The 22,500-nt window shown below is 40.4% G+C and overlaps 1 protein-coding gene across 1 annotated transcript in view; it reads left to right on the forward strand.

Moving 5' to 3' along the window:
* The window catches only part of LOC120543718 (zinc finger protein 708-like), a gene marked incomplete in the record, with an annotated part of 40,536 nt that extends 20,207 nt beyond the window's left edge, over positions 1-20,329 (forward strand). Inside the window, 3 exon segments of the mRNA XM_039776897.1 lie at positions 12,528-12,943; positions 14,571-14,920; positions 18,883-20,329. Coding sequence (XP_039632831.1) covers positions 12,528-12,943; positions 14,571-14,920; positions 18,883-19,663 — 1,547 coding nt within the window.
* Between the last annotated feature and the right edge of the window lie 2,171 nt (positions 20,330-22,500).

A 22,500-nucleotide genomic window follows, 5' to 3' on the forward strand; every position in this document is an offset into this window, starting at 1 on the left:
AATCAACAACAAGTGGGACACAATCATGAAGTGGAACGAAATTTATTGGATATTTCAAACCTTTTAAACAAATAAAAAACTGAAATATTGGGCGTGCAAAATTATTCAGCCCCCTTAAGTTAATACTTTGTAGCGCCACCTGTTGCTGCGATTACAGCTGTAGACAAGCTTGGGGTATGTCTCTATCAGTTTTTGCACATTGAGACGACGTTGACATTCCTGCCCATTCGCCAAAACAGCTCGAGCTCAGTGAGGTTGGGATGGAGAGCGTTTGTGAACAGCAGTTTTCAGTTCTTTCCACAGATTCTCGATTGGATTCAGGTCTGGACTTTGACTTGGCCATTCTAACACCTGGATATGTTTATTTGTGAACCATTCCATTGTAGATTTTGCTTTATGTTTTGGATCATTGTCTTGTTGGAAGACAAATCTCCGTCCCAGTCTCAGGTCTTTTGCAGACTCAATCAGGTTTTTCCCTTTCGTAATGTATTTGTGCTCCATCCATCTTCCCATCAATTTTAACCATCTTCCCTGTCCCTGCTGAAGAAAAGCAGGCCCAAACCATGATGCTGCCACCACCATGTTTGACAGTGGGGATGGTGTGTTCAGGGTGATGAGCTGTGTTGCTTTTATGCCAAACATAACGTTTTGCATTGTTGCCAAAAAGTTTGATTTTGGTTTCATCTGACCACAGCACCTTCTTCCACATGTTTGGTGTTTCTCCCAGGTGGCTTTTGGCAAACTTTAAACGACACTTTTATGGATATCTTTAAAAGAATGGCTTTCTTCTTGCCACTCTTCCATAAAGGCCAGGTTTGTGCAGTATACGACTGATTGTTGTCCTATGGACAGAGTCTCCCACCTCAGCTGTAGATCTCTGCAGTTTAACCAGAGTGATCATGGGCCTCTTGGCTGCATCTCTGATCAGTCTTCTCATTGTATGAGCTGAAAGTTTAGAGGGACGGCCGGGTCTTCGTAGATTTGTAGTGGTCTGATACTCCTTCCATTTCAATATTATCGCTGTGCACAGTGCTCCTTGGGATGTTTAAAGCTTGGGAAATCTTTTTGTATCCAAATCCGCTTTAAACTTCTCCACAACAGTATCTCGGACCTGCCTGGTGTGTTCCTTGTTCTTCAAGATGCTCTCTGCGCTTTACACGGACCTCTGAGACTATCACAGAGCAGGTGCATTTATCACGGAGACTTGATTACACACAGCTGGATTCTATTTATCATCATTAGTCATTTAGGTCAACATTGGATCATTCAGAGATCCTCACTGAACTTCTGGAGAGTTTGCTGCACTGAAAGTAAAGGGGCTGAATAAATTTGCGCCCACTTTTTCAGTTTTTTATTTGTTAAAAAAGTTTGAAATAGCCAATGAATTTCGTTCCACTTCATGATTTTGTCCCACTTGTTGTTGATTCTTCACAAAAAATTACAGTTTTATATCTTTATGTTTGAGGCCTGAAATGTGGCAAAAGGTCGAAACGCGAAAAACGTTCAAGCCGCTACTGCATGATGTCGTATAAGTGCAGTGAGTCTGTGTGTGTGTTAGGGTTAGTACAGTAGTGTTTACAGTATGTATTGTGTGTCTCCTGCAGCAGTGAGTCTGTGTGTGTGTTAGGGTTAGTACAGTAGTGTTTACAGTATGTATCGTGTGTTTCCTGCAGCAGTGAGTCTGTGTGTGTGTTAGGGTTAGTACAGTAGTGTTTACAGTATGTATTGTGTGTTTCCTGCAGCAGTGAGTCTGTGTGTGGGTTAGGGTTAGTACAGTAGGGTTTACAGTCACTGTCTGCTGCATCAGCAAACGTCATACAGAGTGGTGTGGTGGAAGTTTTCCTTGAAGCAGCAGAGTTAGTGATATTCGTGATAAAATCAAAACGAACTACTGTTTGAGAATTAAACCAAAGTTTGGTCTTTGAGTATTTATTTACATTTGCAAATGGAGAAAACACAGTTTCAAAGGTACAACTGAAAATGACTTTCTAACCTAAAGTCTAAACATCCAAACATCATATAGTGAAGAAACTGTGTTAAGCCACCCCTCTAAATGTATCTCTTAGTATGGCCATAGTTGAAAAGAGGACATCATGAAAAGTCAAACCATTGTCTCACCTTCCCCTCTGCTTCTGTTCCCAACATTAGCCTAAACAACAATTTATCTCCGTAGACGAGAATCCTACGTAGTTCTTACTGGTAAGTAGCAGTCATCGGCCTTCTCCACTTCTATCTAAGCAAAAGACAACAATGTGAGAAGGTTCAGGCTAGTAGAACTAAATAACTCTACTGGGCTATAGTTCACGGTTGCCAACTATTTCACTTGGAGCCTTTTGAATCTACACATGAAGAAGCTAAATCTTGGCGTTATAAAAGAATCAAACCAATGGTTAATATCATTAAACAAATGGTTAAAATAAAATTTGCCACCACAGTTCACCCTTTTGATTACAAAATAATCACAAAAATAAATTTTACTTTTAAAGATTCAACCCTTATTATAGAATTAATCACACTTCTTATTATTCAACCTTATGGATCTTCATGTCTATTTCTTACATGTTAAATGGAAAGGTACAAAAAAAACATCCACGTCAAAGAATAAAACAAAATGAATCAATCTCCCACAGTATCAGAGACGGTGTCCAAACATTATTATCATATTCAGAAAGACGGAATACGTCAGAAGGCTCAACCATATTTACCATAAGAATGAAGTGAACTCTTTTTCTTGATTAGGGTGCAACGACAAGCAAACAAAAAAACAAATCTGAAGACCAAACATAATCTGCTAAAATCCCTGGACCTTAATGTCACTGGTTAATGTCACATCAGACTACTGCCTTATAATTTGTGTAAAGAATGTGTTATGTATTTAACCATTAAAATAACCTGGTGTGAAGTGTGAACATTTACTAATTTCATATCTACCCATACGCGGAAGTCATATTTTCCATAAAGCTGATAATTAAATTATCCAATAGCATCAAATGCTTCCCTCCTTTGGTTATTTTAATATAAATCAATAGCGCAGCTACCAGTGCAATTATCAAAGCTCTCACAGAGTGAAAGTTTGAGAAGAATCAGAATCAAACTGACCCCTCCTTGTCTCTAACCTCATAAAGTGCTGTCAGAGCACAAATAAAATTCAGTTATTCTATGTGTGTGGTTTCACTGGAAATAGCTTCTGTATGTGAGCAAAGAAATAGTGAACAAAAAATCATTATAACCTACATCACGCTACATTTCTTAACTAAACCAAGTCATACTTTAGTAGAAAATGCATCTATTAGATAATCTTTCAAATGTCGAATGTGGTGTCTGTGTGTCGTCAATTTGGAAAGTGAAATTACCTCAATGTAATAAAAGATCCACAAGGAACTTTTCCTGAGTTCTAAAGCACAACAAAATGGCCTAGGTCTTTATACTTAACTTTGTTCAATATTAACAATATTGCTGTTTAGGAATAATTTACTTTCTTTCATCAATAATCTATCAGTTGAGTTTGTGTGGTCATGAGGAACCACACATAGGTACGAAACCCCAATTAGCCCCAATTTAGTAGCATTCGGTATACCAACCACCATTTTCTCATTGATATGGAGAAGTAGTGACGCATCACCCGTCTTTTCCTCCAGTCACCCTAATGTGTGGGTGTATGTAAATGTTGGGAGGAATGGTTACACGTGATTTATCATACTTTTCAAAAACCATAAATGCAATAGAAAATCATATTAATCACACTACAAATGTGGAAAAACCCCCCATGTTCTTCTTGAAGGGTACCTGTTCCAGTCCTTTCTGTCTGTCTGCTCCTGTGTGTGTGTTCAGAGCACTCTGCTCTGAAAGTGTGTGTGTTCATCTCAGAGGAATGTCAACAGTTCCTCAAAAGAATGTGCAGTGAGTGTGTGTGTGTTCAGAGAGAGAGAGGTGGTGTGTCCTCTACAATTGTGAAGTATATTCTGCTGTCACTGTCAGAGAATGTGCTGTGGTTGTCAGAGAAGAGATCAGTATCACTGCTGTCTTCTGAAAAGATTTTAAACAGCAGGCTACAATACCAGTATGTAGCTTCTGGTTTTTCCTCCTTGGAAAAACTTCTTGTTTTTCTCCTCTCTCAATGTGTGGCAAACAGTGGAAAACTCCAGTTCCCCGCGCTTCAGAAGTAGCACGTAGGTGACTCAGCAGAGGATCTGCTCGTCACTTGTTGCAGGTTGTAGAAAAACCTGTCCTCTCCTCCACATCTGGAACCTTTTGTAGTGATGCGTGTATCCAGGTGACTCTCCCTGGAACCTTCACTGCCCTATGTCACTGGAAGGATCCCAATGGTCTCTGTCACCGTCTATTTGCCAATCCTCCCTCCTGAAGTTGTATCACCCCAGAATCCCCAGGCTTGACACCTGGATTCTTCGGCCAAAGAGCAGAAGAAAATTCTCACGCCAATAACCTAACCTATCATTTCCCTTATACTGCCGTGGAAGAAATAGGTGTTTTTGTTTATGGGCCTCTCCTACCTATGTCTAAATAAAGAAAATCTTTAGAGCTAAATTCTTTAGAGCAGATCAGAACCAATAAAACAATTACTATTGCATCCCCTTACACTACTGTGTCAATCAGGGGTAGATGATCCTTTTGTTTACAGTTGAACTATCAATTTTGTCAATTTTGTTCTCAGCTAAGCAGATTTTCTCAATGTACAATTGTTAACTATTCTAGCACTTTGGTTATCCAAGGTCTTTTAAACTGGAGCTACAGTGATGTCACAACAAATGTTTCAAACGTCTTTAGAAAAATTATTTAACACTATTTATTTCCCTTGCTACTTTATTAAACCCCTTATCTCTTTATTAAACCCCTTATTTATCATTGCTACTATATCCCTCCTATTTGAGACATGACAAAGCTCATAACTCAAAAGCAATATAAATAATCTGTTTAATATACTAATCCTTAACATTGTTCTAGGTTTTACAACAAATCCTGTTTATCAGTAACCAAAGTTCAATGAATTATTTCTTTAGGGGAATTTTCACCTCAGTAAAGTGTTTCAACGTCAACATCAACTAATGTAGTTTAGACAATTGGTGACATAAGAACTCAAAAACTCATTAGAGTATGATATGAAATGTACTGCTTTTAGGATTAAATCTCATTTAAACCTTCATTTATCCAATATCACCATTAAACTAAGACGAATTACCCAAAATACATTGTTTATGTCCTTTTTTATCTCCAGTTTACAAACCAAAGTAACACTAATTACTATCTGCTAGTTCCAAGAATCATTACAACTTAAAGTTTTTAGCCTTCTATTTATCCAAATCGTTGCCTGTTATGGAAAGCATCATATCATATAACATTCAACAAAAATGTATATCTAAATCATTTCTTTAAACCAAAATTTCACTTGTACTACTCATGTTTGGTTTTAGCTGTGTCTTATCTCTGTGTGGTGTGTGTGTGTGTGTGTCTCCTCCTCTGGCTGTCCTCTCTCAAAGAAAGAAGGATTTCTCCAGGGTACATAAACACACTGTTATTCTTTTTGTAATTTATGGCATCATTAATTAACAACTCAATGTATTCCTCATAAAGGTGTGTCAAGGTGTACAGCTTACCATCACCCAGACTATAAAACGATATTTACTGTCTTTTCTACTTGAACTCTGAGGAAAGAAAAACGTTAGACGAAACAACAGAGAATGAAAACCTTTAACATTCCCTGATCAGAATGTTATGTTTAGCTGTGGGAGACATTAGGTGCTCGAGCATAGACCCACATGGACCCACATGGACCCACGTGGACCCACTGCATTTACTGCTCGAAGGTCCTGAATGAAACAAAACTTTAACATTCATAATAAAAATTATTCTTCTTATTTATGTTACTTGAGAAAATAAGTGCACGTGTTGGAGAATCTAAACACGGAACTATAAACCCCATCCGTCAATAAAGAGTTAAAAACACGGTCGGATTTCTGTCGATTACTTCCTGTTTTAGCGTGTACTGATGTATTCTGGGGCCTGTAGTCCGAACGCAGCTTGATGACTACAGGTTAACAATTTGTCAATCAATCCACGTCACATTTGTGTGTTTTGCCCAGAGATAACGCTGTACCTGAGACAAAAAGTGTGGTGAAACATCAGTAGATAAAAATATCGTTTTTACCGTGTGAATATGCATCTATTTTGTAGTCACAGGTTCTCTGAATATCTGAACACTGTGAATACAAAACATGCGCTGTTGTATAGGTTTTCTATAGTCTCCTGTCGATGGAGACAAATAAACACATCATCAATAGTGTCAGTCCAGTCAGTCAATTTTACAAATAGTCACAAGGTGTCCTAGGTCTGTCTCCTCTTCTGTTGGAGACAAAGAAACATGAATGTGAGCTTTTGAGTTAGAATTTCTGAAAAACTTCTGTAGTTTATCAGTCAAGGTGACAGCCACTGGACATGTGTATATGGCCGTGGACAAAAGAGAACTCATACTCGTCCTTTGATTTGTTAAAAAAAACCTTTCAACGTAGTCTTCATCAGGGTCAAAAGGTGACAAAAGGAATGCATGTAATATTTGTGATTCCTTAAGTTTAACTACTGGTGTCCCAATTTGTTTTACCGTAGTCAGGAGATTAACAGACTGACATGGTACGTGTTCCATTATAATTTGTAAACAAATTGCTACTTTTAGGCTGCAACAAAAATATGTCAGCCAAAGAGTGATTTTGATCAAACCCACAACTTTAAAGCCAGTGGCTTCAATTTCAAATAGACATTTTCAAATGTCTGCCTGCCAAATTTTCAGGATACTCAGATGAAAGGGAGAAAGAAACAATGAACATTTTCCTTTATTATCTAGTTCAGGATCCTAAGGATCTGAATACACACATATCATAAGAATGGTGAACGTTTCTGGGATCACCATTCTACTAATCACTTCTCTAAGGAAAAACTAGTTTACCAGAGAGCTTCTGATTGAAGAACAAAACTTCACTAAACCCAAATTATTGCTCCCGAATCAACTAAAAATCCAATTTTCTTCCCTTGTATAATTAACACCATGGTAGGCAATTTGTATACACATCACATAAATACATTGAATAAATTGAGCTATTTTCCAAAAGTTGTTTCTATTCAATGTGCAGTATTTTTGTCTAATTTGATCTGTCTATCGTGTAGGGAGTGTTGCAGCGTGCAAAAGCATGTCTTCATTGCAAGCATGTATATGTCACGTGTGTTCATGTTACCCTCCTGAAAAGATGCAAACGTCCTCCAGTCTCTTAGTCCCACCACCAACTCCATCCCCCACCTTCTGTCAATCTGCATACTGCCGGGGGTCATTTGTGCTGTTCTTCGGATGAATCCCTCGCTGGGAATGGGACAGTCATAGGACCAATCTCTCTTGCCACAGTTGAAGCATGTGTCTCTAATCACTGCCCGATCCTTGCCATTGCCTTTGCCTCCTCTGCCCCTGAAGACCCCTCTATTTGTGCCTCTGAAAGCTCTTCTGCCAGCACCTCTCCTTTCTTGGGACAGTGCTGCTACAGTTTTCATGAGAGTCAGCTGTGCATTGTCATTGTTCTGTTGTCTTTTCCTTTCTGCCTTTTCTTTCCTGTTAGCCATGGTTTTCTCAGCATGTCTGGCATGTCTAACGATCTCCGTCAGAGCTGAATCTTGCAATCCAATGCATGTCTTCTCCACGTGAGCTCAAATGTCAGGGAGCAGCCCACACCCAAAAATACGTTTTTGAAATGGGCTTCCCAAAGTTCAACCACCGCTCGGTTGTCGTGCGCAATGCCACTGTGTCGGTCAAAAGTCTCAGCCAGTCGGTGCTGGAAATCCTCCACCGCCTCGTCTTTTCAACTGGCGGTGTTTGCCACCGCGTGACATATCAATCCTGACCGGATAAGTGGTCTCTATCCCGGTTGAAGAGTTCCTCCAGCGTCGTTGTAGTCATCATTTGCTCTATTATTAAGAGTTGGATGACGAATGACTGGATCGTGGGTCGGATAGGGAAAAAGTTTCTGATCTTTGCATACTCCATAGGCCCAAGATTTTGCATCAAAATGCGTCGTATTTCTTGAACAGTGGGCAGAAAAGTCTCAATGAATGCTTTGAGGGACTTGGAAAATTGCGCACCAGAGTCTTTACACGGGGGGAGATGGCTTGTGGCTCTTCTAATGTCCGTTTCAGTCCAGGGTCTATACAGCACACCCACTCCTCCCTGTGTAGCAACCTGAATCATTGGGAATGCATCAGCTTCATCTTCGTCTGCATCCCTCTCTGTTGTTCCTTCTGTGGGGGCTTGGAATGCTGATAATTCAGCGCCCACGGATGCACTAGGGTGGCGGTGAATTGGGTGGAGGTTTTCTCGTGCCCGCTTGTTTCTCGCCCGTCCGCCCGTCGGCCTTTTCCTTGCTGCGGTGGGGTTTGGGTATGGCAGTGGAACGTCGAGACCTGGATCCACGCCTTTCAAACTCGGATAGAGAGGAGAAATTGTGTCAGTGACAGTGTTCATGTCTTTTTTCTTTTTCTCCGTTTTGTTAGTATCACTCATGTTTAACAGTGTCGTCTGTTTCTGCAATTGTTTTCTCTCTCTGTTATCAGCTTCTTTCATCCACACATTAAAACATGCCTTATTATCCTCAATTTGTTCTAAAATCTCTGTTTTAATTGTTTTTTCCCCTTTTGCTTTCTCTCTTCCTCTTCTAAAGCGTGTTTTTAACATCCTTAGCTTTACTAGACTTAGAGATCCATTTGGCGGGCGGAAGCCAAAGCTTTTTGACCAATATAACCGACATCTCAAACAATCCGGTCCATATTTCTGACATATCTCACCCACAATGGGTCCAGACGCTTCACAGGGCTTCGATGGTTCGTTACCCATGATGACAGAAGCTTTTATTTTTTCAATGTGATCGTCACCACAAAGCGAGGTTATTTCTTCAGCAAACCTTCTCGTAAAACCCGGACAGCCCTGCAGACAAAAATCACTTAATAGTCAAGAACCTGCTTAGGGTGTCACAGACTATTTACTATTTTATGTCTTCTGCAGTCCGTCTCTAAATAGTCAAGAGCTTGTTTAAAGTGTCACAGATCTTTTTGTTTTTATAAGTAGTCAAGAGCTTCTTTAAAGTGTAGCTTCTTCAAAGTGTCACAGACTATCTTATAAATAGTTAAGAGCTTCTTTAAATTGTCACAGACTATATATATTTTTTTTAATTTATTTTTATTTAATAGTTTCTCAGACTATTTCTGTTCAATTGTAATTGTTTTGGTCTTCAGACCCTTTTTGTTAGTTATCAAACTAACTTTGTTGACAGTCCACAGCCTGTCTCTTCTGTAATCTATTGTCACACCCCTATCAAAGAAATAATCAGAAATATGTCTGTCTGTTAAAGGATGTCACTCGTAACCCAGTTATATCTTTGTCCTATCTGACCCCAAAAATACCCAGTTACTCACTTCCCAAAAGTCAGAATTAGTTTCATTTATTCTCTTTAGTTAAGAGAATGATTTCGCGCAATTATTCATTACTTAATTCGTTTAGCAACAGTTGCTTGTTTAGAATGTTTGTTCAAAACCTTAAATTTGCAATCCAATTGTAATTAATCAATTTTATCTTACCCGTGCTGCTTGAAATCTCTTCCTGTTCGGTTTTGACGGAGTTGGAAACAGTCAAGAGCGCTCCGCGGTCCTAACCCTCTTCTCTCTGAAAAACCTTTTTAAAGGTTAAGAGGTATGAGGCAGGTGATTTTGATCCTTGGATAGCCAGTCATCAGCGACCAACGGAGCTCTTTTCTCTGTTAACTCATCCGTCCTGCCGAGACAACGCCAAACTGTGGTGGAAGTTTTCCTTGAAGCAGCAGAGTTAGTATATTATTCGCTGATAAAATCAAAACGAACTACTGTTTGAGAATTAAACCAAAGTTTGGTCTTTGAGTATTTATTTACATTTGCAAATGGAGAAAACACAGTTTCAAAGGTACACGCAGCACAACTGAAAATGACTTTCTAACCTAAAGTCTAAACATCCAAACATCATATAGTGAAGAAACTCTGTTAAGCCACCCCTCTAAATGTATCTTTTAGTATGGCCATAGTTGAAAAGAGGACATCATGAAAAGTCAAACCATTGTCTCACCTTCCCCTCTGCTCTCTGTTCCTAACATCAGCCTAAACAACAATTTATCTCAGGAGACAGAATCCTACGTAGTTCTCACTGTCGTAAACAGTCATCGGCCTTCTCCACTTCTATCTAAGCAAAAGACAACAATGTGAGAAGGTTCAGGCTAGTAGAACTAAATAACTCTACTGGGCTATAGTTCACGGTTGCCAACTCAACTTTAATTTGGGTAGCCTTTTGATACACATACACAAAGAAGCTAAATCTTGGCGTTATAAAAGAATCAAACCAATGGTTAATATCATTAAACAAATGGTTAAAATAAAATTTGCCACCACAGTGGCACGAAGCGTATGAATGTTAACATTTCACATTTTCACCTCAGGTAATTTATAACCAATTCATTAGGATACAAGCGTTGCATTTTTGGAAGATAGATGGGATTCTGAACAGCGATGCCTGCGCTGCGAGCACACACGCAGCAGGGCCGAGGTGTGTGTGCGTTACTTCACGCAGCACATGTAACTGACTGGAAACGTTACGAGGATTATTTAACGCCGATGGCGCAGATGAACTAACGCTACACTCGTTACTGTAAGTAGCCTAAAATAAAACCTCCATGATTAAAGAGTCAATAATTATCAATACCCACCTACCTGTTCTACAGGCAGAAACATGTAGAAACCGATATGTCTGCGCTGTCCACTCTTGTCCACCGCACTGTGCAAACACAGCTCTACTTTGCAAATAGCGACTTACAAACAAGCTAAAATGAAAGATGTCAGTTTGTAGTGTAACTGTTTATCTTAATTTTCAACCAATCTTGACCTTTGGTCAAACTCTTGTAAACGTAGCTGCTGTCTAAACGAGCCATCCTCTCCGCTGGAGCGGTAAACCTATGGATATGTTATAAGACTAAAACAAATACATGTGGCTACTTAATATGCACGTGAATGACACTGCGTACTTCATTCTTGATGATGTTGCCGGTTGTATTATTTAGCAACAACATTGTCTTATTTCACTTCAGGCTCTGTGACAGTGACATGTTTACCTGACAACAGGCCTTTCTTTCTGTAAGCATTCTCCACCAATCAGGACACTGATTAAGTTTCAGTAATCAAGACTTTAACCATCACTCCTCAGTGAACTGCCCCCTAATCTGAGATCATTTTCTAGTTAAGTAGCCTATCTAGTTATCATTATGGATTTTCCATGTTTTTAGGGGTTTGCTTAAACTAATACATGTAGTATATCATTTTTGTATTATATATCCAACAAGAAGATGCGTATTAGGTATAACGTTATTATTTTTATTTGAAAGTCCGGCCCCGGAGTGTCTGCTTAAAAAAATTCTGGCGCTTGGAAAAACTGCTGATGGCACAACATCCAGTGGCAGTGGCTAGCTGGGTATTTTTATATATATATATATATATACTGTATATATATACTGTATATATATATATATTTATAGCTGGGTTAGAACCATTTTCTGAAGCTTCATAGTAGGTGCAGTGTATATTTTCCTGCTTTTTTGTCCTTTGCCAATCACAATGATATTTCTTTCAGGGCCAGTAAAAATGTAGAAGGGGCCAGCAAAACTCTGATCTACTGGCCCCGGGGGCCAGTGGGGATTTTTTTTTATGTTGAGCCCTGAGTATGTATTGTGTGTTTCCTGCAGCAGTGAGTCTGTGTGTGTGTGTATTAAGGTTAGTACAGTAGTGTTTACAGTATGTATCGTGTATCTCCTGGGTTAGGGTTAGTACAGTAGGGTTTACAGTATCGATCCTGTGTCTCCTGCAGCAGTGAGTCTGTGTGTGTGTGTGTGTGTGTGTGTGTGTGTGTGTGTGTGTGTGTGTGTGTGTGTGTGTGTGTGTGTGTGTTAGGTTAGTATAGTACAGTTGTGTTTACAGTATGTATCCTGTGTCTCCTGCAGCAGTGAGTCTGTGTGTGTGTGTGTGTGTTGTGTGTGTGTGTGTGTGTGTGTGTGTGTGTGTGTGTGTGTGTGTGTGTGTGTTAGGGTTAGTACAGTAGTGTTTACAGTATGTATCATGTGTCTCCTGGGTTAGGGTTAGTACAGTAGTGTTTACAGTATGTATCCTGTGTCTCCTGCAGCAGTGAGTCTGTGTGTGTGTTAGGGTTAGTACAGTAGTGTTTACAGTATGTATCCTGTGTTTCCTGCAGCAGTGAGTCTGTGTGTGTGTTAGGGTTAGTACAGTAGTGTTTACAGTATGTATCATGTGTTTCCTGCAGCAGTGAGTCTGTGTGTGTGTGTGTGTGTGTGTGTGTTAGGGTTAGTACAGTAGTGTTTACAGTATGTATCGTGTGTTTCCTGCAGCAGTGAGTCTGTGTGTGTGTTAGGGTTAGTACAGTAGTGTTTACAGTATGTATCATGTGTCTCCTGCAGCAGTGAGTGATTCGGACCAGAAGGATCTGGAGAGGAAGCGGCGGAGGGATCTGTACAAAGAGAAGCGGTTCTTCTGCGAGCTGTGTAACAAAGGTTTCCACCAGCAGCACCAGCTGAAGAAGCACGGGGCGTGCCACCTGAAGCCATTCCCCTGCAGCGCCTGCGATAAAGGTTTCTACAAAGCCAGCAGCCTGCAGCGCCACCAGCGCAGCCACGCTCTTCAGGCGGCGCAGGCCAGAGATCCCGACAGGATGCTGCGCTGCGAGCGCTGCGGCAAGAAGTTCCGGCAGGCGCGCCAGCTCCGAGCGCACCAGGCCTCGCACCGGCTGCAGGACACGCCGCTGCAGTGCAGTATCTGCCAGCGCAGCTACAGCTCGGCCGCCGCGCTGCGCTACCACCAAGTCTCACACGCTCAGGTGGGGTCTCTTCTTCTGGTGTTTTATGGGGATTATCTTTGGGTGAAATACTCTGAGCACAGTGGAAACTATGGATAATATGAGACTAATCTGTTCTCTCTACAGGTAGAGGAGTATTAGATGATAATATGAGACTAATCTGTTCTCTACAGGTAGAGGAGTATTAGATGATAATATGAGACTAATCTGTTCTCTCTACAGGTAGAGGAGTATTAGATGATAATATGAGACTAATCTGTTCTCTACAGGTAGAGCAGTATTAGATGATAATATGAGACTAAACTGTTCTCTACAGGTAGAGGAGTATTAGATGATAATATGAGACCAATCTGTTCTCTCTCTACAGGTAGAGGAGTATTAGATGATAATATGAGACTAATCTGTTCTCTCTCTACAGGTAGAGGAGTATTAGATGATAATATGAGACTAATCTGTTCTCTACAGGTAGAGGAGTATTAGATGATAATATGAGACTAATCTGTTCTCTCTCTACAGGTAGAGGAGTATTAGATGATAATATGAGACTAATCTGTTCTCTACAGGTAGAGGAGTATTAGATGATAATATGAGACTAAACTGTTATCTCTCTACAGGTAGAGGAGTATTAGATGATAATATGAGACTAAACTGTTATCTCTCTACAGGTAGAGGAGTATTAGATGATAATATGAGACTAATCTGTTCTCTACAGGTAGAGGACTATTAGATGATAATATGAGACTAATCTGTTCTCTACAGGTAGAGGACTATTAGATGATAATATGAGACTAATCTGTTCTCTGCAGGTAGAGGAGTATTAGATGATAATATGAGACTAATCTGTTCTCTACAAGTTAGGAGTATTAGATGATAATATAAGACAAACTGTTATCTCTAACGGGTAGGGAGTATTAGATGATAATATGAGACTAATCTGTTCTCTACAGGTAGAGGAGTATTAGATGATAATATGAGACTAATCTGTTCTCTACAGGTAGAGGAGTATTAGATGATAATATGAGACTAATCTGTTCTCTACAGGTAGAGGAGTATTAGATGATAATATGAGACTAATCTGTTCTCTACAGGTAGAGGAGTATTAGATGATAATATGAGACTAATCTGTTCTCTACAGGTAGAGGAGTATTAGATGATAATATGAGACTACTCTGTTCTCTACAGGTAGAGGAGTATTAGATGATAATATGAGACTAATCTGTTCTCTACAGGTAAAGGAGTATTAGATGATAATATGAGACTAATCTGTTCTCTAGAGGTAGAGGTATTAGATGATAATATGAGACTAATCTGTTCTCTACAGGTAGAGGAGTATTAGATGATAATATGAGACTAATCTGTTCTCTACAGGTAGAGGAGTATTAGATGATAATATGAGTCTAATCTGTTCTCTACAGGTAGAGGAGTATTAGATGATAATATGAGACTACTCTGTTCTCTACAGGTAGAGGAGTATTAGATGATAATATGAGACTAATCTGTTCTCTACAGGTAGAGGAGTATTAGATGATAATATGAGACTAATCTGTTCTCTACAGGTAGAGGAGTATTAGGTGATATGAGTCTAATCTGTTCTCTACAGGTAGAGGAGTATTAGGTGATATGAGACTAATCTGTTCTCTCTCTACAGGTGAAGCCCTTCTCATGTGATGTCTGTGGGAAAGGCTTCACCAGGAAGAAGAGTCTGCGTGAACACACAACGGTGCACACGGGCGCACGGCCGTACCCCTGCACCGCCTGCGGGAAACGCTTCTCCACCGCCAGCAACCTGCGCGTGCACAAGCGCTCGCACTCGGACGAGCGGCCGTTCCCATGCAGCGAGTGTGACAAAGCCTTCAAGAGTAAGATGGGGCTGCTGCAGCACCGCGTGGTCCACTCTGGGGAGAAACCCTTCATGTGTCAGACCTGCGGCCTCAGCTTCGGACTCAAGTACAACTTCCAGAGACACCTGCGCCTGCACAGCGGGGAGAAACCTCTCAGGTACGCACAATATACAAATATATTATATATACTGTCATGTGAAAAAATTAGGACACCCATGCTAAAGTTGACTAAAAAGAGGAATAAAGAAATCATCTTTTGAAAATTGATCTTATTGTCTCAATTAAAAAAATGAGGAAAAATCCAACCTTTAAGGACACCAATTTTCTTTGTGAATGAATAATGTATCGTAAATAAATAAATGTTCTTCCTTAAAATACAGGATTCGCATGGGGTGCTTTCCATAAAATCATCTCTCAATGCAAATCAAACCAGCTATTAGGCTAACTGAAATAAAACCATGCCAATCTCTAGGTATGGTGAAGGGTATGCGATGATGTGGGAGGTAACTTTATCAGGATGCATAGTCTCCTGGATCCATGAAATAACTGGCCTTTATAATAACCATCTGCCTGCCTCTATGGGAATTTAACATAGGGGTGTACTGACTTATGCCCCCTGTATTTTATATTTTATTTGCAAAAGATGATTTTTTTAATGCTTATTTTTAGTCAACTTTAGCATGGGTGTCCTATTTTTTCACATGACTGTGTGTGTGTGTGTGTGTGTGTGTCAATATATACTGTGTATAATAATAATGTGTGTTTGTTTACCTGTCCCAGGTGTGTATTATTATTATTATTATTATTATTATTATTATTATTATTATTATTATTATAATAAGGTGTGTGTGTCTACCTGTCCCAGGTGTGTATAATAATAATAATAAGGTGTGTGTGTGTATACCTGTTCCAGGTGTGTATAATAATACTAAGTTGTGTGTGTATATACCTGTTGCAGGTGTGTATAATAATTGTGTGTGTGTGTGTGTGTGTGTGTGTGTGTGTGTGTGTGTGTGTGTGTGTGTGTGTGTGTGTACCTGTCCCAGGTGTGTATAATAATAATAATAATAATAATAAGGTGTATGCGTTTACCTGTCCCAGGTGTGTATAATAATGTGTGTGTGTGTGTGTGTGTGTGTGTGTACCTGTCCCAGGTGTGTATAATAATAAGGTATGTGTGTTTACCTGTCCCAGGTGTATATAATAATAAGGTGTGTGTGTTTACCTGTCCCAGGTGTGTATAATAATAAGTTGTGTGTGTTTACCTGTCCCAGGTGTATATAATAATAAGTTGTGTGTGTTTACCTGTCCCAGGTGTGTATAATAATGTGTGTGTGTGTGTGCGTGTGTGTGTGTACCTGTCCCAGGTGTATATAATAATAATAATAAGACGTGTGTGTACCTGTCCCAGGTGTGTATAATAATAAGGTATGTGTGTTTACCTGTCCCAGGTGTATATAATAATAAGGTGTGTGTGTTTACCTGTCCCAGGTGTGTATAATAATAAGTTGTGTGTGTTTACCTGTCCCAGGTGTATATAATAATAAGGTGTGTGTGTGTGTGTACCTGTCCCAGGTGTGTATAATAATAATAAGGTGTGTGTGTGTGTGTGTGTGTGTGTGTGTGTGTGTGTGTGTGTGTGTGTGTGTGTGTGTGTGTGTGTGTACCTGTCCCAGGTGTGTATAATAATGATAATAAGGTGTGTGTGTGTGTGTGTGTGTGTGTGTGTGTGTACCTGTCCCAGGTGTGTATAATAATAATAATGTGTGTGTGTTTACCTGTCCCAGGTGTGTATAATAATAAGGTGGGTGTGTGTGTGTGTGTGTCTGTGTCTGTGTATGTGTGTGTGTATACCTGTCCCAGGTGTGAATAATAATAATAATAATAATAATAATAATAAGTTGTGTGTGTTTACCTGTCCCAGGGGCCTGTTTCACAAAACCAAGATAAGGGATTAAGCCGGGATTTCCCAGTTATCCTGGATGAATTAAGCCTTGATTCGGTTTCACGAAAGCGGAGGCGCATAAATCACCATGGAGATTTATTCTGTACAGCTAGCCTGCTCCTGACCAGGCTAACAGCCAGGCTAACAGCTAGCCTGCTCCTGACCAGGCTAACAGCCAGGATTTATTTAATCCTGGAGCCTTTTCTGATCACCCAGCAGTGGTTTTACCCTATTGTTATTATCAGCCTGGATTAAAATACAACAGGTGCATATTGCTGTTTATTTAAGTACTGATATTATTTAAAGTTGTGACCATTGTTTTTTTTAATAATTATTCATGTGACAGTCATTGTTACTGTTATATTGCTGTATGAAGATTGCTGTTCACATATTGTTGTTAGAAGTTTGATGAATATGTTATGGCAGTTGTTGAGATAATTAGAAAAGGCTGATAACATTTCAAATGTGTTTTAAATGAAGTCTGTTACTGAGGGCAACACATACAATGCTGTACATTTCTATAGTTGACCAATGCACCTTGAATTATTTTAGTTGATTAATTTTTTTTAAATTCTTTAACAATAAGGATCATGTTTGTTCCACTTCCATGTGCATTGTATTTGGCATTCTTAGCACACAATTTATGTTGTCCAGTAAACTGGGAATATAATTTGGGAGGATTGTACAATTTAAGAACATATCCTAATTGTACAATCCTCCCAAATGATAGTCTTAGTTCACTGGACCAGTAACTATCTAGTGATGTAGGCTACTGTACATTCATGTAATAACAGGGAGAGGACACCTCAATGGTTTTTGACCTCATATTTGGGGGGAAATAACTGATGAATATCACTCTGTTCCATTCAGTGTGCATGGAATTTATCACTTAATTATCTTCATAGTTTCTAGATTTTAGAGTCCAATTTCTTCAGTGTCTTTATTTTCTATGTCCATATATACAGGGAGCAAGGCATATAATATGTAGAGAAGGAAACTCGGCCTCTATAAAAAATAAAAAAATGAAACGCGAGAAAAAGCGTGGCAGATATCAGACCGACTGAATGATAGCCTAAAAATATACATTTATGAAATACTGCTCTTAACTGAAAGCATTCAATGAGTCACTGTCATTTGCAAAAACGAACAGTTGTACACTTTGCATTAAAAGCGAGCAGTGGAAGTTAATATGACTTAGGAAACTTATATTGTAGCCCATGAGAGAGAGGGAGGAACAGAGTGAAAGAGATATTTACGCATCATATTCTGGCATTGTAGAAAATTGATCTTCATTGTAAATTTCCTGAGTAACATTATCTTCTGCTCACTTTTAAGGCAAAGCGTACAACTGTTAATTTGTGCAAATGATTAGTAGCCTAATCCTTGAATGGAATGATTATGACGGCTTCAATTCAGAGCCGTGGTCAGTTAATGTTTATATTTAGGCTACAATTACGCATTCAGTCGGTCCGTGATCGTCTGCCTCGCTTTCTCTCGCTGTTTCATTACAGCGGCCATGTTTCTTTTCTTTTTATACAAATAATGTGTTTCACGTCATCATACTTCCACAAGAAACTGCTGCTCACTCTGTATAAAGTATGAACAATGCGTATTCTCCATTTTGGCATCAGTAAATCTGTGATCGACCTCGCGGTCTTTTGAGGAAAGCCGTGGACGCGCATCTATCTGAATTAGTTCATCCTGGCTCGACCTAGTCGCTCCTCCTCAGCCTGGCTCGGCCTTCGTGAAACGCACCAAGCCAGGATGCACAGAGTAGACTAGGTCAAGCCTCGCTTTATCACTTATCCTGGATTTAGATATTCTGCTTTTGTGAAACAGGCCCCTGGTGTGTATAATAATAATAATAATAATAATAAGTTGTGTGTGTTTACCTGTCCCAGGTGTGTATAATAATAATAATAATAAGTTGTGTGTGTTTACCTGTCCCAGGTGTGTATAATAATAATAATAATAATAAGTTGTGTGTGTTTACCTGTCCCAGGTGTGTATAATAATAATAATAATAATTGGCTGGAGCTGCTCCCCCCGCGACCCGACACCGGATTATCGGACGAAGTTGGAATGGATGGATGGATAATAATAATAAGTTGTGTGTGTTTACCTGTCCCAGGTGTGTATAATAATAATAAGGTGTGTGTGTGTACCTGTCCCAGGTGTGCTAAATGTGGCGAGGGCTTCTCGGGGACGTGGGCTCTGAAGAAGCACATGCTGGTCCACGGCGTGGAGAAACCCTTCATGTGCGACCTGTGTGGGAAGACCTTCTTCTACAACTGCCAGCTGCAGAAGCACCAGACGCTGGTGCACGCTGCCCGGGAGCGCCCAGCGGTGGCGGGCGGCGCGGCCGTGGCCCGGCGGCGGCGTGCGAGCGGCGGGAAGCCTCTGAGCTGCGGCGTGTGTCTGAAGAGCTTCAGCAGCAGCAGCACGCTGCGGACTCATCAGAAGATCCACGCAGACAACAAGGAGTTCAGCTGCGAGCGCTGCGGGAAGGCCTTCCACCTGCGCCACCTCTTCCTGTACCACCTGCGCACGCACAGCGGCGAGAGGCCGCACGCCTGCACCGTGTGCAGCAAGGGCTTCCTGCTGGCCTCGCAGCTGAAGCAGCACGCCATGCTGCACACCGGGGAGAAGCCGCACAAGTGCCCGACCTGCGGCAAAGCCTTCCGCACGCCGCAGAACTACCACCGCCACCGGCTGGTGCACACTGGAGAGAAACCCTACGAGTGCGCCATGTGCAGCAGGAAGTTCCGCCAGTCCAACCAGCTGAAGTCGCACATGCAGATCCACACGGGCGTCAAGCTGTACACCTGCCAGCGCTGCGGCGGAGGCTTCTCCGACTCTCGCCAGCTGAAGAAACATCGCTGTGGAGACGAGAGCCAGACAGACGCAAAGCAGACCAACGTCTTCCAGTGGAGCGATGGCTTCACGCAGCAATAAGACACGCTGCGTTAGCCTAGCTTAGCATAAAGACTGGAAACAGTGGAGCCATGGCTTCACACAGCAATAACACACGCTGCATTAGCCTAGCTTAGCATAAACACTGGAAACAGTGGAGCCATGGTTTCACACAGCAATAACACACGCTGCGTTAGCCTAGCTTAGCATAAAGACTGAAAACAGTGGAGCCATGGCTTCACACAGCAATAACACACGCTGCATTAGCCTAGCTTAGCATAAACACTGGAAACAGTGGAGCCATGGTTTCACACAGCAATAACACACGCTGCATTAGCCTAGCTTAGCATAAAGACTGAAAACAGTGGAGCCATGGCTTCACGCAGCAATAACACACGCTGCGTTAGCCTAGCTTAGCATAAAGACAGATAAATGTGTGGATTATTTTTTGGATGGTTGGATGAATTAACGACATGAAGAATGGATTATTTTCATTAGTGATTTATTATGAAATGTCTATATTTAAAATACAAAGTGAGATCATTGTCTTCTTTATTTTTAATCTTTAATAAGACTGTTTCTGTCTCTCTAGAGTTTACTCACACAGCGGGGAAAGTAACTAAGTACTTTGACTCCAGTTACTTTATACTTCACTACGTTGACTGTTATTGTTCCAGTGAATAAAACATTATGATATTGATAAGTTCATATCTTTCTAACGAGTACTTTATTTACATCACACACTCAGTTCAACTCCTCCAGAAACTACCACATGAAAACTATCAGAGAAATCAAACATATTTCATCTTATTATTCCACAAACTTTCTCACGCTTATTTCAACGCGGTTTATGATGCTTTGTTTGACCCACTTTATGGTTTTTTTAGATTATTTTTGGGCCATTTAGGCCTTTAATTCCACAGGACAGATGAAGACTTGAAAGAGAGAGGGAAAGACATGTAGCAAAGGGCCGCAGGTCGGAGGAATAAACCTCTTTATGTGCACCTGAGGCCCGTTCCAGAAAGCAGGTTTAGTGAAAACTCTGAGTTGGTTAACCCTGAGATGAGGGAAACTCTGGGTTTTCCGTTCCAGAAAGAGAGGTAACTTAACCTCAGAGTCAGTTACTATGGTAACTGAGTCTGTGAACCTAACCTGGTCGGGAGCAGGTTTTCTTCAAGAAACCTCGAGTTTCTCTCAGTCTCCTCCCACTGAGAGGGAGGAGAAACTCATTTCCTCATTCATTCATTCAGTCTGTATCAGCGCATTTTAATGCAGTTTTATCTGCATGAATAAAAAACGTATTGGTTTATATTTGGCAGATTATAAAACGTTTTTTTCTCAAACATGTCACGTCCTTTTGTCGACGATCCCATTGATGAAAAAGCTGTATTAATTCAGAGAGAGTTTACGTCGGTATTGAGTCCCGACTATATATATATATATATATATATGTTTTCATTTCCACATAACCGATTTGAGAGGTGTTTTTTATCACAGTCCATTAGATATGTAGATACCTTATCCGTCCTCATATCACTAACATCAGCCATCGTGGACAGGTCCATTAGATATGTAGATACCTTATCGTCCTCATATCACTAACATCAACCATCGTGGACAGGTCCATTAGATATGTAGATACCTTATCGTCCTCATATCACTAACATCAGCCATCGTGGACAGGTCCATTAGATATGTAGATACCTTATCGTCCTCATATCACTAACATCAGCCATCGTGGACAGGTCCATTAGATATGTAGATACCTTATCGTCCTCATATCACTAACATCAGCCATCGTGGACAGGCTTTAACATCCCAGCAGATTCTTTGTGTCCATTACGTTTTTTGCAACAGCAGTTTTCTTAACAACAGTGTAGCGGATCATACTGTAGGCTAATAGTAGGCGAAGCCACTGTATGCAGAGCAATCAGAAAAGTGTGACTCGCTCTGAAACGTTTTTTAAACGTTTTTGTAGTGTTCCCTGGACAGTAGAGCCATTAAAAAGAAATACATCATTATACATTATAGTTCTGTTAATGATCATGGTGCTGCAGCCTCAGAATGGGATTAGTATAGTTTACTGTTTCGCCCGCAGGATTGCACCTAAATGAAATTATAGGTGTAGGCCTAATACAATTCCAGTTTTCACCAGTAATATTATATGTTAACTGTGATTAAATATGAAATTAATACACTGTGAATGTGTAGCTACGCATTGACTCGAGCAGCAATTTTCTCCCACACCAATTCTCTCTCTGTTGCAGCAGCAGCCGCTGTCTTGCTTTTTTAATGAAACACATGTTCAAACTCGCTGTTTGTGTGCATGAGTATTTCCGCCGACCCGTTTGTTTGTGGTTGTTACCATGGTGAATCGTAGAATCATGGCTCCATTCATGCTGCCTTTTGTGCACGCGCGTAACCCTGAGTGAACATACTCCGAGTTGATTGAACCAACTCATATCAGCTGTTCTGGAACCGAAAACTCAGAGTTTCCATCTCAGGGTAAATCAGCTCAGACATCAGGGTTACACTCAGAGTTTGTTAAACCTCCTACCTGGAACGGACCCCAGCTCTACCACCTAACCTAACCGGGCACAGTTTGACCCTTTTTGATGCTTTTAATGTAAAAAGTGACGTTTCAGAGATTGATATACCGGTATATATATATATATATATGATTGGTGGAACTGTTTCGTGTATTTGCAGATCTGTTTTATAGTTACTAATAGTTTTTGTGAGTTTCCAAATATTTTGTTTATATGTTTATATTAGTGGAATGTGTTTTATATTTACATCTTTACACAGATCTGTTCACTCAAATACCATCTATACTAAGCCAAATATAAGAGACATGTTGGTGTAACAGGAAACAGCTG

This window comes from Perca fluviatilis, chromosome 2, assembly GCF_010015445.1.
Source record: "Perca fluviatilis chromosome 2, GENO_Pfluv_1.0, whole genome shotgun sequence".
Taxonomy (NCBI): domain Eukaryota; kingdom Metazoa; phylum Chordata; class Actinopteri; order Perciformes; family Percidae; genus Perca; species Perca fluviatilis.